Source organism: Heteronotia binoei, chromosome 1, assembly GCF_032191835.1.
Source record: "Heteronotia binoei isolate CCM8104 ecotype False Entrance Well chromosome 1, APGP_CSIRO_Hbin_v1, whole genome shotgun sequence".
In the NCBI taxonomy this organism is placed as follows: Eukaryota; Metazoa; Chordata; class Lepidosauria; order Squamata; family Gekkonidae; genus Heteronotia; species Heteronotia binoei.
The window spans coordinates 263,774,245-263,788,948 of NC_083223.1; the positions used below are offsets into that span (position 1 = coordinate 263,774,245).

At 48.6% G+C, this 14,704-nt stretch overlaps 1 protein-coding gene across 1 annotated transcript in view; it reads right to left on the reverse strand.

Moving 5' to 3' along the window:
• Window positions 1-14,704, reverse strand: part of KLC2 (kinesin light chain 2) — a 49,239-nt gene that overhangs the window by 19,449 nt on the left and 15,086 nt on the right. The window contains exons 5-9 of the mRNA XM_060255138.1: window positions 12,901-13,123; window positions 10,249-10,336; window positions 6,055-6,156; window positions 4,358-4,531; window positions 3,021-3,120 (exon numbers count right to left, since the gene is read on the reverse strand). Of these exons, the coding sequence (XP_060111121.1) occupies window positions 3,021-3,120; window positions 4,358-4,531; window positions 6,055-6,156; window positions 10,249-10,336; window positions 12,901-13,123 (687 nt within the window). The remainder of the gene's footprint in view (window positions 1-3,020; window positions 3,121-4,357; window positions 4,532-6,054; window positions 6,157-10,248; window positions 10,337-12,900; window positions 13,124-14,704) is intronic.

A 14,704-nucleotide genomic window follows, 5' to 3' on the forward strand; every position in this document is an offset into this window, starting at 1 on the left:
CATTTCACCAGGAAGTGCCAAATGCAAGGATCCTGGACCAGCAGCAGAACCAGGATCGGCAGGGTGCCTGCCTTAAGCTCAGACAATACATACCCTACAGAACTCAATACGTAACAATTCATTTCAGAGAAGAGTCTAGACTTTCTTTGAAACACGGTACAAACCCGCTTGGGAAAGGGAGCCAGTCAATCACAAAGAAGCCAGATTTTTTAAAAAATGCACACTCTCTATCCCTCTGAACCTAGATGGGCCAGGCTAGCCTGATCTCGTCAGATCTCAGAAGCTACACAGGGTCAGCCCTGGCCGGTGTGTGGATGGGAGGCCACAAAGGGATACCAGGCTCCTGACGTGGAGATATTTATTTTTATTTATTTGATTACATTTTCAAATGGGCCTCCCCTGCAGGGCGGGGCTCAGGGCGGTGTACATCAGTAGGGACCACCATATATATAAAAACGATAAAAATACAATCAACGACCTGTTGGGGTGCTGTCAAAGTACTGATTATGTCACTGCCTCGTGGGGAGGGAGCAGGAGGCACAAGACAGGTGGAGACTGTCGCTGTCTTCAACCCAACACCTGGTGGAACATCTTGGCCTCACAGGCCCTGCATTAGATCCCGCAGGGTCAGATGACAGGAAATGGCAATCTACTTCTCAGTATCTCTTGCCATGAAAACCCTCCAGGCCAGCCTTAGGTCAGCTGTTACTTAACCACACCCACATACGTGTGTGTGCATATATATCGGGGGGTGGCCAAACTCGCTTAACGTAAGAGCTGCAAGACATGCTCATCAGATGTTTGAGAGGAGGGAGGGAAGGAGGGAGGGAGGGAGGGAGGGAGGGAGGGAGGGAGGGAGGGAGGGAAGGAAGGAAGGAAGGAAGGAAGGAAGGAAGGAAGGAAGGAAGGAAGGAAGGAAGGAAGGAAGGAAGGAAGGAAGGAAGGAAGGAAGGAAGGAAGGAAGGAAGGAAGGAAGGAAGGAAAGGAAGGAAGGAAGGGAAGGGAGGAAGGAAGGGGAGGGAGGGAAGGAAGGGGAGGGAGGGAAGGAAGGGGAGGGAGGGAAGGAAGGGGAGGGAGGGAAGGAAGGGAGGAAGGAAGGAAGGAAGGAAGGAAGGAAGGAAGGAAGGAAGGAAGGAAGGAAGGAAGGAAGGAAGGAAGGAAGGAAGGAAGGAAATGTGGAAAGAAAGTGACTTTAACTTTAAAAGCAGCATTCTGCAAGCCACAGTCTAGGCTTGGAGAAGCAATTTAAAGAAACAAATGCTTTCTCCTAGCCAGTCGACAGGGTGGGACTTCCGAGAGCCACACACTATTTGTGAAAGAGCCACAGGTGGCTCCTGAACCACAGTTTGGCTACCCCTGGTATATATGCGTATATAGGGGAGGGACGGTGGCTCAGTGGTAGAGCATCTTCTTGGGAAGCAGAAGGTCCCAGGTTCAATCCCCGGCATCTCCAACTAAAAAGGGTCCAGGCAAATAGGTGTGAAAAACCTCAGCTGGAGAGCCGCTGCCAGTCTGAGAAGACAATACTGACTTTGATGGACCGAGGGTCTGATTCAGTATAAGGCAGCTTCATATGTTCATATGTGTATGGAGGGCTTTTTTAGTAGAAAAAGCCCAGCAGGAACACATTTGCATATTAGGCCACACCCTCTGAATTCACTCTTGTTGTAGAAAAAGCCCTGCAGGAACTTATTTGCATACTAAGCCACACCTCCTGGTGCCAAGCCAGCTGAAACTGCGTTCCTGCTCAAAAAAAGCCCTGTATGTATTTATATGCATATATACACGCCACATTTGCATATATGAGTAAACAAGGAACCAAAACCTCAGAGGGGCGGTTTCGAGGGCACGGCCCTGTGATTCATTTTCCGTGGCAAGCAGCTAAAGGAATTTTATCGCCCCGAGGCTTTCCAAGTGTCCTGTTCAAGAGAAGGTCAGGCCAGGCTGGCTCTAGGCCAGCGCACACAGCCAGGACTAGCCAAGGGTCTGTGCAATGGCTGGGTCATACAAGGGAATTCTCAGCCCTCCACGGGGGGGGCGGGGAGGGTGGCAAGGAGAGGAGCTGCACTGCAAGAGACCTGGCACTGCTTCAAGTGTTGCGGGGGCCGTGTGCCAAGAGGAATGGCAGCAACTGCGTCCCAGGTTGCCAACGGTCGGCCCCGCCAGCTGCCATGCCCCGCTCCCAACTCCCTCCGTCTGCTGGCAAGATTTCCAGAGATATTCAACCTCTCATCAGGGCACATCATTCGCAAGAAGTTTCCTTTGTCAACCCTGGGCCTAATTCGACTCTGCTGGCAAGAGAGGAAGAGGCTGGGGATCTGATGTCCGGGGTGTAAGTTAAAATTGCAGGTGGGCAGCAATGTGTTATTGGTGGTGAAATGCAGTGTTTCCTTTATTTTGTAATGTTTGCCGGGTTCTTCTTATTTGTGTATGTGCGAGTTGACTTTTCATTTTTAACTTCTTCGCCTCTTTCCCCCCCGCCCCCCACAGTGGCTTCAAATTGTGAGTCTGGGAAAGGAGCAGGAGAGCATTATAATAATAATAATTGCGCCATGAAGTTGCAGACCAACCCTGAAAACCCTTCACGGGGTTTTCAAGGCAACAGATGAGCAGAGGTGGTTTGCTCCTGCCTTCTATCTGGGTGCAGAGACCTTAATGGAAAATCCACTCCGTATTTTCTTTGCAGTTTTGCACAGGAGCTTTCAGCTGAAGCCAGCAAAGACAAGGCAGAAGGGAACTGGGAACGTCATCGGCAGCCTGGGAGCTTCAAAAGGTGAAGACAGAAAGGGGGGAGAAAATCGACAGGGACCTGATCAAAGCTCTGGGTGGGACGGGTGGGGCCTGTGGGCCAGACATTTGACAGCCCTGGTCTAGACTCTTCTCTGAAATTAACCATCCCTGCAGTGGGCGTGATCTGGGAGTAGGAGGGGCTTGGGGTTGTCCTCGTTTAGACTGCTGGTAGAGCATGAATAGGAAAAAAACCAAAACCGACGAGCGGCCCACTATAGGTTTCTGCTCACCGTTGACGGATCCAAATTCTCTCTCGTGCGCTCGGGTCAGGATCTCCTTGTAGAGGGTCTCGGCATCTTTGTATTTCCCTTGTTTGAGGTAGCAGGAGGCCTGGAAGGACAGACACAAGGAGAGGAGTCAGGAGGCAGAGGTCGTTTCAGGGTTACACTCTCCAGCTGAAGCACACCACTCTGCAAGCAGTGCAGGCCCACAGAGGGGAACATGTCGATGCAGCGTCATGTCTGGTTTGCTCGACCAAACTGCAACATGGAGGATCCTGGGCAGCTTTGGAAAGCCAGAGAATGTGTCCCAGAAGTCACTCCTTTCCACAGCTAGTTTGGTGTAATGGTTACGTGTGTGGACTCTAATCTGGCAGAACCAGGTTTGATTCCCCACTCCTCCACATGCACTTACTGATGTGACCTTGAGTCAATCACAAGTTCTCGCAGAGCTGTTCCTCTCAAGAGCAGTTTCTGTCAGAGCTCTCTCAGCTCCACCTACCTCACAGGGTGTCATAAGAACATAAGAGAAGCCATGTTGGATCAGGCCAATGGCCCATCCAGTCCAACACTCTGTCACGCAGTGGCCAAAAAACCCCCCGTGGTATCAGGAGGTCCACCAGTGGGGCCAGGACATTAGAATACCTAGCACAAAAATACAGAGCATCACTGCCCCAGACAGAGAGTTCCAACAATATGCTGTGGCTAATGGCTACTGATGGACCAGATGTTTAGCCAATCCCCTCTTGAAGATGTCTTGCAGCCACCACCATCTCCTGTGGCGGTGAATTCCATGTGCTAATCATCCTTTGGCTGAAGAAGTGTCTGTTGTGGGAAAGGAAAGGAGATTCTAAGCTGCTGTGAGACTCCTTCGGATAATGAAGGGTGGGAAGGGGTGGAATTCTAGCAGGAGCTCCTTTGCATTTTAGGCCACACACCCCTGATGTAGCCAATCCTCCAAGAGCTTCCAAGGCTCTTTTTTGTAAGCTCCTGGAGGATTGGCTACATCAGGGGTGTGTGGCCTAATATGCAAAGGAGCTCCTGCTAGAATTCCACCCCTGAGGGCGGGGTATAAATCCAATCTCTTCTTTTTCTTCTATTGTTGTCTCTGAAGCTGCTGCTGTCCAAACCAGACTTGCTGCTGGAGGACTTCCAAGAAAGCTGCCATGCGCCTTGTTCCATCTAGCTCAGCCCTGTGTACTTAACCAACAGCGGCTCTCACAGAGACTCAGGCAGGTGTGCATCCACCTCACTGCCAGAGATCCCTTCACCTGGAGCTTCTAGGGACTAAGACTTCCCTCTGAGTCATGGCAGGACCGATTCGGCCCCAGCTTCCCCCGCTCGCTCACCAGGTTATTCTTTGTCTTGGCCACGTTGGGATCGTCGGGGCCGAGGCGGGATTCGTAGATCTCCAGGGCACGCCGGTAATAGTACTGAACCTCTTCGTATTTGCCCTGGTTCTGGCACAGGAGTGCCAAGTTGTTCAGCTGCTTGGCGACATCTGGGTGGTACTTCCCTAGCACCTGGCAGGGGATGAGGAACAGATCGAGCCAGTCATGGAAACATACCCCCTACACACACACACACACAGAGTCATCACTCACAAATCATTTTATCAACACAGTTAAGCAAGGGGCAGTAAAGCACGAGTCTCTCGGTCACACTGGGACCGATTTCGCACTGACTTTACGCTGCTCTCACGTTCGTCTTCTCAGCGCAGCTAACTTCCGATTTCCCACTATCTGCGCTGGGGCTGCAGCAAGGATCGGCGTTTTTGCGCAGCAAACGGAAACCGCAAAAAAAGTTTCTGCTTGCTGCTCGAAAACTTGCAGCAGCCCCGAGGCAGATAGTGGGAAATCGGAAGGAAGCTGCGCTGAGAAGATGAACATGAGAGTGGCGTAAGGTGAGTGCAAAATTAGTCTGGGTTTCCTGTGCAGTAAACTCCTTCTCTCCTGCAGTATGCGTCTTTTGGTCACATTGCGTTTCCTGTGCAGTGAACCTTCCCCCATTCCCACAACACGCATCTCTTAGTCACACTGGGTTTCCTGTGCAGCAAACTCCTCCCCGCCGGCAGGTCTTTTGGTTACGCTACGTTTCATGTGCAGTGAACCTTCCTCATTCCCATTGCTACCCCACATTCTCTCACATAACTTCATGGGTACATCTCAGGAGGCTTCTATACATCAGATTATACCTATTTGGGAATATTACCAGCAAAATACCTGCAGGAAGATTTTCTGCCACATTTCAAGGATATTGTTTATATCTGAGTCTTTTGATATTTGCTATTGGTTTGTGATGCGTAGCTGATATTGTATAAATATTCTTCGCATGATTTTGTAGCAATATTGAACACAGTTTCTCTGGAGTTATCTCTCAGGCTTTTCCCTACTGTGTTCCCCCTTTTTTTCATTTGAGCAGCATTGAACCCTTGTAATCAGGACTTTTTTTGTAGCAGGAACTCCTTAGCCTATTAGGCCACACATCCCCTGATGTAGCCAATCCTCCAAGAGCTTACAGGAGGTCCTGTAAAAAGAGCCCTGTAAGCTCCTGGGAGGACTGGCTACACAAGAGGGGTGTGGCCTAACATGCAAATGAAGAAGAAGAAGAAGATGATATTGGATTTATATCCCGCCCTTCACTCTGAATCTCACAGCGGCTCACAATCTCCTTTCCCTTCCTCCCCCACAACAGACACCCTGTGAGGTAGGTGGGGCTGAGAGAGCTCTCATAGCAGCTGCCCTTTCAAGGACAACCTCTGCCAGAGCTATGGCTGACCCAAGGCCATTCCAGCAGGTGCAAGTGGAGGAGTGGGGAATCAAACTTGGTTCTCCCAGATAAGAGTCCGCACACTTAACCACTGCACCAAACTGGCTCTCACTCAGAATGAGTTTCTGCTACAAAAAAAGCCCTGCTTGTAGCCCACAGGCCAGCTCCCCTCCACTAAGAATCTTCCACCCCCACCCCGCGAGGCAAAGGAAACACCCTCCCCTCCCCCCCTTGGAAACTCTCTCCAGGAGCAAAGCCGGCTCGCTTCCCCACCCACCTTCTCGCGGATCTCCAGGGCCCTCTTGCACAGCGGCTCCGCCTCTTTGTATTTGCCCCGTTTCCCATACAGCACGGCCAGATTGTTCAGCGTGGCAGCCACCTAGGTGGGAAAAGGAAATCTCTCCGTATACTGCGAGAACTCAGAGGTCAACACTGTTATTGTCCAGCAAGCCCCAAGGGAGTCCGTCTCCAAGAAAGAAAGAAACAAAAAAGGAGGTAAGTCAGGAATCCTGAATGACCTCGGGTTCCTTTCTTTCAAAAACGGAGAACCAGTTTCTAGTCCTCACCGCTGTGGAAAGATTGAAAACGAGTTCCGATTCAGGCCCCCAAATAAGGGATGTGTAAATAAAAACCCACTAAGAGACACCATAAATTTTAAACAACCAGACAGTGTAATGTAGAGGTCAGTGGTGTTCTGACAAAGCTTGCACACAGAACTTCAAAATAAACAAGAGCATGTAGCAAAAAGACATTCACAGAAGTTCCAGTTTTGAGAACCTGGAAATCTAACAGACATGTTCTGAGCCTTGCTGGTCTTCTATGAATGTATTGTAAAGATTGGGTTCCAGTGATAAATAAGCCTCCAAACGGAAGAAAGACGGATGAAACATCTTGATATCTAGAACAAACGTCTTTGGAAGAGCTTCCTTTAGTTCTATGAACTAAATACTAGAATACCGTTACTCCTTTGTGATTGGAAAGACTGTTTTTGAACTGCCTTCTGTGAATGTGTTTTTGCTACATGCTCTTGTTTATTTTGAAGCTCTGTGTGCAAGCTTGGTCAGAACACCACTGACCTCTACATTACACTGTCGGGTTGTTTAAAATTTATGGTGTCTCTTAGCGGTTTTTTATTTACACAGCTGTACGCTAAGATCCTATAGTTTCGTTACACTCCAAAATAAGGGATGGCACGGACGAGCCACCTTCCCACTCAAAGGAGTAGGGCCTTACTCAGCGCATCTTCCTTCCTGACCACCACCTAAGAAGCGACCGGCTGGACAAGATCAAAGGTTTATTGAGCCTGGATTGCTATTCACAAAAATGCTCAAGGCAGATGCTTCTGAGAAGCTTACGAGCAGGGCTTGAAGGAAAGAGCCCTCCTTTGTTGTTTTGTCCCACAGCACCTGGCACTCAGTGGTATACTGCCTTTGAAGCTGGAGGTCCCATTTAGCTTGCAGAACCATGGAAAAGGTGTAATTATGGGGCTGCCTCTCGCTGTATGGTTTGTCTGCTTAACATGGAAGAGACGCTGCCAACTCAACAACCAAGCTTACAAGATATGGAAGATAGGAAGCTGGACCAGTGGTTTGATCTCGCAGCGCTCTTCACCCAAAGGGTGATTAACATGTGGAATTCACTGCCACAGGAGGTGGCGGCGGCTACAACCATAGCCATAAGAACATAAGAGAAGCCATGTTAGATCAGGCCAATGGCCCATCCAGTCCAACATTCTGTGTCACACAGCGGCCAAATATATATATATATACACACACAGCTTCAAGAGGGGGTTAGATAAAAATATGGAGCAGAGGATATAATTTTTTTGGCCACTGTGTGACACAGAGTGTTGGACTGGATGGGCCATTGGCCTGATCCAACATGGCTTCTCTTATGTTCTTATGGCCACTGTGTGACACAGAGTGTTGGACTGGATGGGCCATTGGCCTGATCCAACATGGCTTCTCTTATGTTCTTATGGCCACTGTGTGACACAGAGTGTTGGGCTGGGTGGGCCATTGGCCTGATCCAACATGGCTTCTCTTATGTTCTTATGGCCACTGTGTGACACAGAGTGTTGGACTGGATGGGCCCTTGGCCTGATCCAACATGGCTTCTCTTATGTTCTTATGGCCACTGTGTGACACAGAGTGTTGGGCTGGGTGGGCCATTGGCCTGATCCAACATGGCTTCTCTTATGTTCTTATGGCCACTGTGTGACACAGAGTGTTGGACTGGATGGGCCCTTGGCCTGATCCAACATGGCTTCTCTTATGTTCTTATGGCCACTGTGTGACACAGAGTGTTGGACTTCTCTTATGTTCTTATGTTACAATCAAAGGATTGGATGTGAAATGCTGACTATTCTGAAAGTCATCGAAGTCAAAAGCTGCTGCCACCTCTTGTGGCTGCGAGTTCCGTAACCTAACAGGAACCCCCCACTATAAGGGAAACCATTGCCGAACAAAACCGGTCAATCACAGTTTCAGGTGGGCAGCCGTGTTGGTCTGGAGAAGAAGCGCTAGATTTGAGACCAGTAGCACCCTAAAGACAAACAAGACGGACAAAAGGAAATGCTCCTTTACACAGGGAGTGATAAAATGTGGGATTCGCTGCCAGAGGATGGCTACAGGAATAAACCACTTGAAAAGGGGATTAGATACGATTCATGGAGGATATGCTACTAGCCATGGTGACTGACGGGAACTCCATATTCAGAGGCACTAAGCTTCTGAATACCAAAGCCAGGAGGCAAACTCAGGGGAAGGCCTCACCTCGGCCTCTCTGCCCTATTGTTGGCTGTCCAAAGGAACTTGTTGAGGCCACTGTGTGCGGCAGGATGCTGGACTAGATGGACCCTCACTAGTCTGATCTAGCAGGGCTCTTCTGATGTTCTTATGAGGGGAAGGCCTCGGCCTCTCTGCCCTGTTGTTGGGCCTCCAGAGGAACTGATTGAGGCCACTGTGTGAGACAGGAGGCTGGACTAGATGGACCCTCACTGGTCTGATCCAGCAGGGCTTTTCTTCTGATGTTCTTATGAGGGGAAGGCCTTGGCCTCTCTGTCCTGTTGTTGCCCTTCAGAGGAACTGGTTGACGCCACTTTGTGAAACAGGATGCTGGACTAGATGGACCCTCACTGATCTGATCCAGCAGGGTTCTTCTTATATTCTTATCAGAGGAAGGTATCAGTTCTCTGCCCTATTGTTGGCCCTTCAGATAAATTGGTTGAGGCCAATGTGTGAGATTGAATGCTGGACTAGATGGACCACTGGTCTAATCCAGCAAGGCTCTTCTGATGTTCTTCTGAGGGGAAGGCCTCAGCCTCTCTGCCCTGTTGTTGGCCCTTCAAAGGAACTCACTGGCCACTGTGTGAGACAGGAGGCTGGACTAGATGGACCCTCACTGGTCTGATCCAGCAGGGCTTTTCTGATGTTCTTCTGAGGGGAAGGCCTTGGCCTCTCTGCCCTATTGTTGGCCCTCAAGAGGCACTGGTTGAGGCCACTGTGTGAGATAGGAAGCTGGACCACTGGTCTGATCTAGCAGCGCTCTTCTTATATTCTTATCAGAGGAAGGCCTCAGCCTCTCTGCCCTGTTGTTGGCCCTTCAGAGGAACTGGTTGAGGCCACCGTGTGTGACAGGATGCTGGACTAGATGGACCACTGCTCTGATCCAGCAGGGCTCTTCTGATGTTATTACATTATGTAAGATTTTCAGGTTATGAATTTGCAGGAGTCAAACCTCCCTTCATCAGACACTAAGAGATCTTTGACTCTCAAAAGCTTATACCCCGGAAATTCAGTTAGTCTTTAAGGTCTACTGGATTCCAATCTTGCTGACTATCAAAGGGATGCTTCCCCACCCCACCCTCATCCTTTCCGTGGCAGTGCATATCATTAGAATGAGCAAAAGAAGAAGCCAAAACAATTCTGCCTGAACTGTGCTATTTGCTCTAATTGTTCTAAGAAAGGAGAAAGAAGATGATGATGATACTGGATTTATACCCCACCCTCCACTCTGAATCTCAGTCACAGAGTGGCCTACAATCCTTTATCTTCCTCCTCCACAACCAATGTTCTCTCTAAGCTGCAGAGTCTTGTGAGCAGAAATTTTACTTTGTGAGCTACTGGCATTAAAGCTGTGAGCTACTGCATAGATTAGCGTGCTCTGGGGCCATCCTTCCTGAGCTAAGACAAAAATGTGTGAGTTGAAAGCTAAAAATCTGAGCGCTAGCTCATGCTAACTCAGCTTAGAGGAAACACTGCCCACAACAAACACCCTGTGAGGTAGGTGGGGTGTTCCTTTCAATGACAGCTCTGCAAGAGCTATGGCTGACCCGAGGCCATTCCAGCAGCTGCAAGTGGAGAAGTTGGGGAATCAAACCTGGTTCTGCCAGCTAAGAGTCTGCACACTTAACCACTACACCAAACCGACACTACACCAAAGCAGAGCTGGGATTCAGCACGGAGCTTACGGCAGGATGGTCCTTCCCCAAGGTCTTCTCCCGGATAGCCAAGGCATCGTTGAGAAGGTGAGCAGCCTCCTTGTACTTGTTCTGGTCCCTGGGAAGCAGGAGGACAGGTTATTCTCCCCCCACCGTCAGGGAAAAAAATTTCGAGAATACCAATCGGTCAAGCATACTCTTAAAGGGCACTTTGCTTGTAACAGGTGTGCAATTTGTCATTTATCTATGAATGTATTCTCGAGAATACCAATCGGTCAAGCATACTCTTAAAGGGCACTTTGCTTGTAAAAGGTGTGCAATTTGTCATTTATCTATGAATGTATTCTCGAGAATACCAATCGGTCAAGCATACTCTTAAAGGGCACTTTGCTTGTAACAGGTGTGCAATTTGTCATTTATCTATGAATGTATTCTTGAGAATACCAATCGGTCAAGCATACTCTTAAAGGGCACTTTGCTTGTAAAAGGTGTGCAATTTGTCATTTATCTATGAATGTCAAAGAGTATTACTTTGCTGAAAAGACTAGACCATTTGTTCTAAATCATTACTCTACATGTGCTACCTGCTGTGTTGTGTATCTGATCATCTGTGGGTGTGGCCTAAGGTATGTTGGCAGCACTACTCGAGCCCTTAGAGTACGTATTCTGGAACACAGGAGCGGACTTAGGAACCATATAATTGAAGCTCCTATGGCCAGCCATTTTATGCAAAAGAATCATGACTGTGAAGATTTTTGTTTTTTTCACCTTATACAAATATGAACAAACAGATAGAAATGAAGACGTGCACAAGATTCTGCTGCAAAAAGAGGCATACTGGATACACCAGTTGAACTGCATTTCTCCATATGGACTGAATATGACTAATGATTTGACATGTTTTTTATGAATGGTCTTCTTTATAATATTATGAGTGCTGTGCATAATTTGCCTGTGTGATAATATAATTTTGTATAAATTATGGAATTTGACATTTTTTGTATGGAATATTTTGTATGTTGTATCCGCTGTGATATAGTTTGTGGTGTTTGTGTCTTTTAGCATGTTGCATTAGAAATATGTTACTTTACCCTTAAGAGGTTTGTGTAATGGCAGCTGTAAATGAGATGTTTGCCTTTTTAAACATGTTAGTCGCACTATTAGGGTGCGCAAGAAGCCACATATTGAGCTGTAGCCGAGGTGAAATTGATGCTGGAGACATTCCGCGTCCCTCTTTTTTGAAAATTGTGTAAAAAATCTATATAATTGAATCAATATGTAAGTATGATATATTTTTTCACTGGAAGAAAGTTGGTGGTGTCTGAATGTCCTTCCGATATTTTTGTATAATATTTTCTTTTGTTAGTGGTCCTAGGTCTGATGAAGACTGGAAAGAAACAAGTACCTAATCGATTGGCTTGTCACCACATTACTTTGGGACTCGAATATACATGTTTTGGACATCTGGACTGATTTCTGTATACTTAGTAAATTGGTCACTAGCTTGCATTTTTTGTTATGTTAAAATCGATGGCTAGGCTCAAGCTTCTTCCCCTTTGAAAAGCTAGATTTCTGCATGCACTACGTTTAAGGCAATCAGGTACGCAAAATCACTCCACCAGCAGAGGTGGCTCGTAGAATCATAGAGTTGGAAGGGACCTACAGGGTCATCAGGTCCAACCCCCTGCAAAATGCTGGAAATTCACAAATACCTCCCCCATACACATTTATCCCCAGTGACCCCTGCTCCACGCCCAGAAGATGGCAAAAAGCCCCCCAGGATCCCTGGCCAAATCGGCCTGGAGAAATCTGCTTCCTGACCCCCGAAGTGGCGATCAGCACTTCCCTGGGCGTGTAAGAAAGGGCCACGAGAACTAAGCCCTGATGCAGCCCTTCCTGCCCTCCCTCTTGTGATCTGCCTAATTCACAAAACTCAGCACTGCTGTCAGGTGGCCATCGAGCCTCTGTTTATAAACCACCAAAGAGAGCGAGCCCCCCCTCCCAAGGAAGCTTCTTCCACTGAGGAACTCAGTGGCGGAGCCTCTGCTTGGCATGCAGAAGGTCCCAGGTTCAATCCCTGGCATCTCCAATGAAAAGGACCGGGCGCAGGGCTGAGGCACTGGGAAGAAGGATTGCCAAACTGGGCTCCCCACCCCCATGCCCACGACAACCGCCTAGTTTGCCTGCCTGCCTCCCCTCCCCCTGTCGTGGCCTGCCTTCCGTTCCTCCTGGTGCTACAACGCAGCGCCACGCTCCGTCATAGTTGGTCAGAGCACGCAGAGCTGTGGCTGGGCCCTATCAGCTTTGATGAGGCCCGCGCGCCATCTAATGCTTTGAAGTGCACGCGAGAGAAGGCTTCACTCCCCCTCGATTCCGGTTCCAGGAAGAAGGGGAGAGAAGCCTTCTCCTGCGAACGCTTCAAAGCATTAGATGGTGCGCCAGCCGCATTGAAGCCGGTATGGCCCAACCTTGGCGCGGCGTAATCTGAAGGGTGCCGTATTGCAGCACCGGGGAGGGAGATCATGTGAAAGGCCTGAGACCCTGGAGAGCCACTGCTAGTCTGACTAGGTGATACTGACTTAGATGGACCAAAGGTCTGATTCAGCGTAAGGCAGCTTCGTGTGTATAACCTTGCAAGAAAGGGGTCTATATGCAGCTGTGGGTCTGAGTCACCCGCCCTACCTGTACACCAAGGCAAGGATGTTCAGCATGGTAGCCACATCGGGGTGGTCATGGCCGGAGGTTTTCTCAAGGTCCTCCAAGGCCTGCTTGCAGAGGGGTACGGCCACTTCGTAGCGCCCTTGGGAGGCATACTGGATCACCAGGTTGTGCAGCGTCCGCAGGCGCGCGGGGATCTCGTAACCGCCATGCTGGGCTGCTGCATCCCCGCTGCCATGGTTCTGCCCTGCAGAGAAAATGACGAAGTCAGCTGGAAAGCTCAGAGCCCCCTATGACAACCCCTTGAAATGCTCCCCCAGGATTATCAAGGTTATACCAGGAGAAGCCAAAACGGAGCATCCCTCGACGTAGCACAGAACCACACCCTGCAGAACTCGCTACTGCGGATTGTGGTGGAAATTAAGACTTGTACAAGGAAAGAGATGTGCCTTTAGAACAGGGGTGGCCAAACTGTGGCTCAGGAGCCATAGGTGGCTCTTTCACACATACTGTGTGGCTCTTGAAGCCACACCCCCTCCCCCCCATTGGCCAACTTGGAGAAGGCATTTGTCTCTTTAAATCACTTCTCCAAGCCAACTCATTGGCAGCTTGGAGAATGCATTTAAAGTTGCTTTCTTTCTACCTCTCCCTCCCCACTCCCCCCATATGTATGTATGTATCCATCCATCTATCCTATCTCCCTCCCTCCCTGTTTTGTGGCTTTCAAATATCTGGCATTTATTCTATGTGGCTCTTACGTTAAGCAAGTTTGGCCACCCCTGCCTTATTAGAATTAGGGGAACATAAGAACATAAGAGAAGCCATGTTGGATCAGGCCAACGGCCCATCAAGTCCAACACTCTGTGTCACACAATGGCAAAAAATTTTATATACACACATACACTGTGGCTAATAGCCACATGTGGGACAAGTGACTGCTTGCTGGAGGTCAATATAGTCATTGTCACAGGACCAAATATCTATTTTGGGTTTCATGTGCCGGGTGCTGATCATATGATGCTCACAAGCTTCCTCAAGGCACACCTATCTGGCTGTTAGTAAAGAAATTGCTGACTTATTAACTTACTTCATTTATGCCTCACCTTTTCCACCAAAGGGGCTTACAGCATAAGGAACGTAAGTGAAGCCATGTTGGATCAGGCCAATGACCCATCCCCACCCCCAACCCTCTGTGTCACACAGTGGCCAAAGCCCAGGTGCCATCAGGAGGTCCACCAGCAGAGCCAGAACTCCAGAAGCCCTCCCACTGTTGCCCCCCCAAGTACCAAGAATACAGAGCACCACTGCCCAGACAGAATATTCCATCTATACTTTGTGGCTAAGAAAACATAAGAACATAAGAGAAGCCATGTTGGATCAGTCCAATGGCCCATCCAGTCCAACACTCTGTGGCCAAAAAAAATTATATATATATATAAATACATACACACACACATATATATACACACTGTGGCTAATAGCCACTGATGGACCTCTGCTCCATATTTTTATCTAATCTCCTCTTGAAGCTGGCTATGCTTGTAGCCGCCACCACCTCCTGTGGCAGTGAATTCCACATGTTAATCACCCTTTGGGTGAAGAAGTACTTCCTTTTATCTGTTTTAACCTGACTGCTCAGCAATGTCATTGAATGCCCACGAGTTCTTGAATTGTGAGAAGGGAGAAAAGTACTTCTTTCTCTACTTTCTCCATCCCATGCATTATCTTGTAAACCTCTATCATGTCACCCCGCAGTCGACGTTTCTCCAAGATAAGAGCCCCAAGCGTTTTAACCTTTCTTCATAGGGAAAGTGTTCCAACCGTTTAA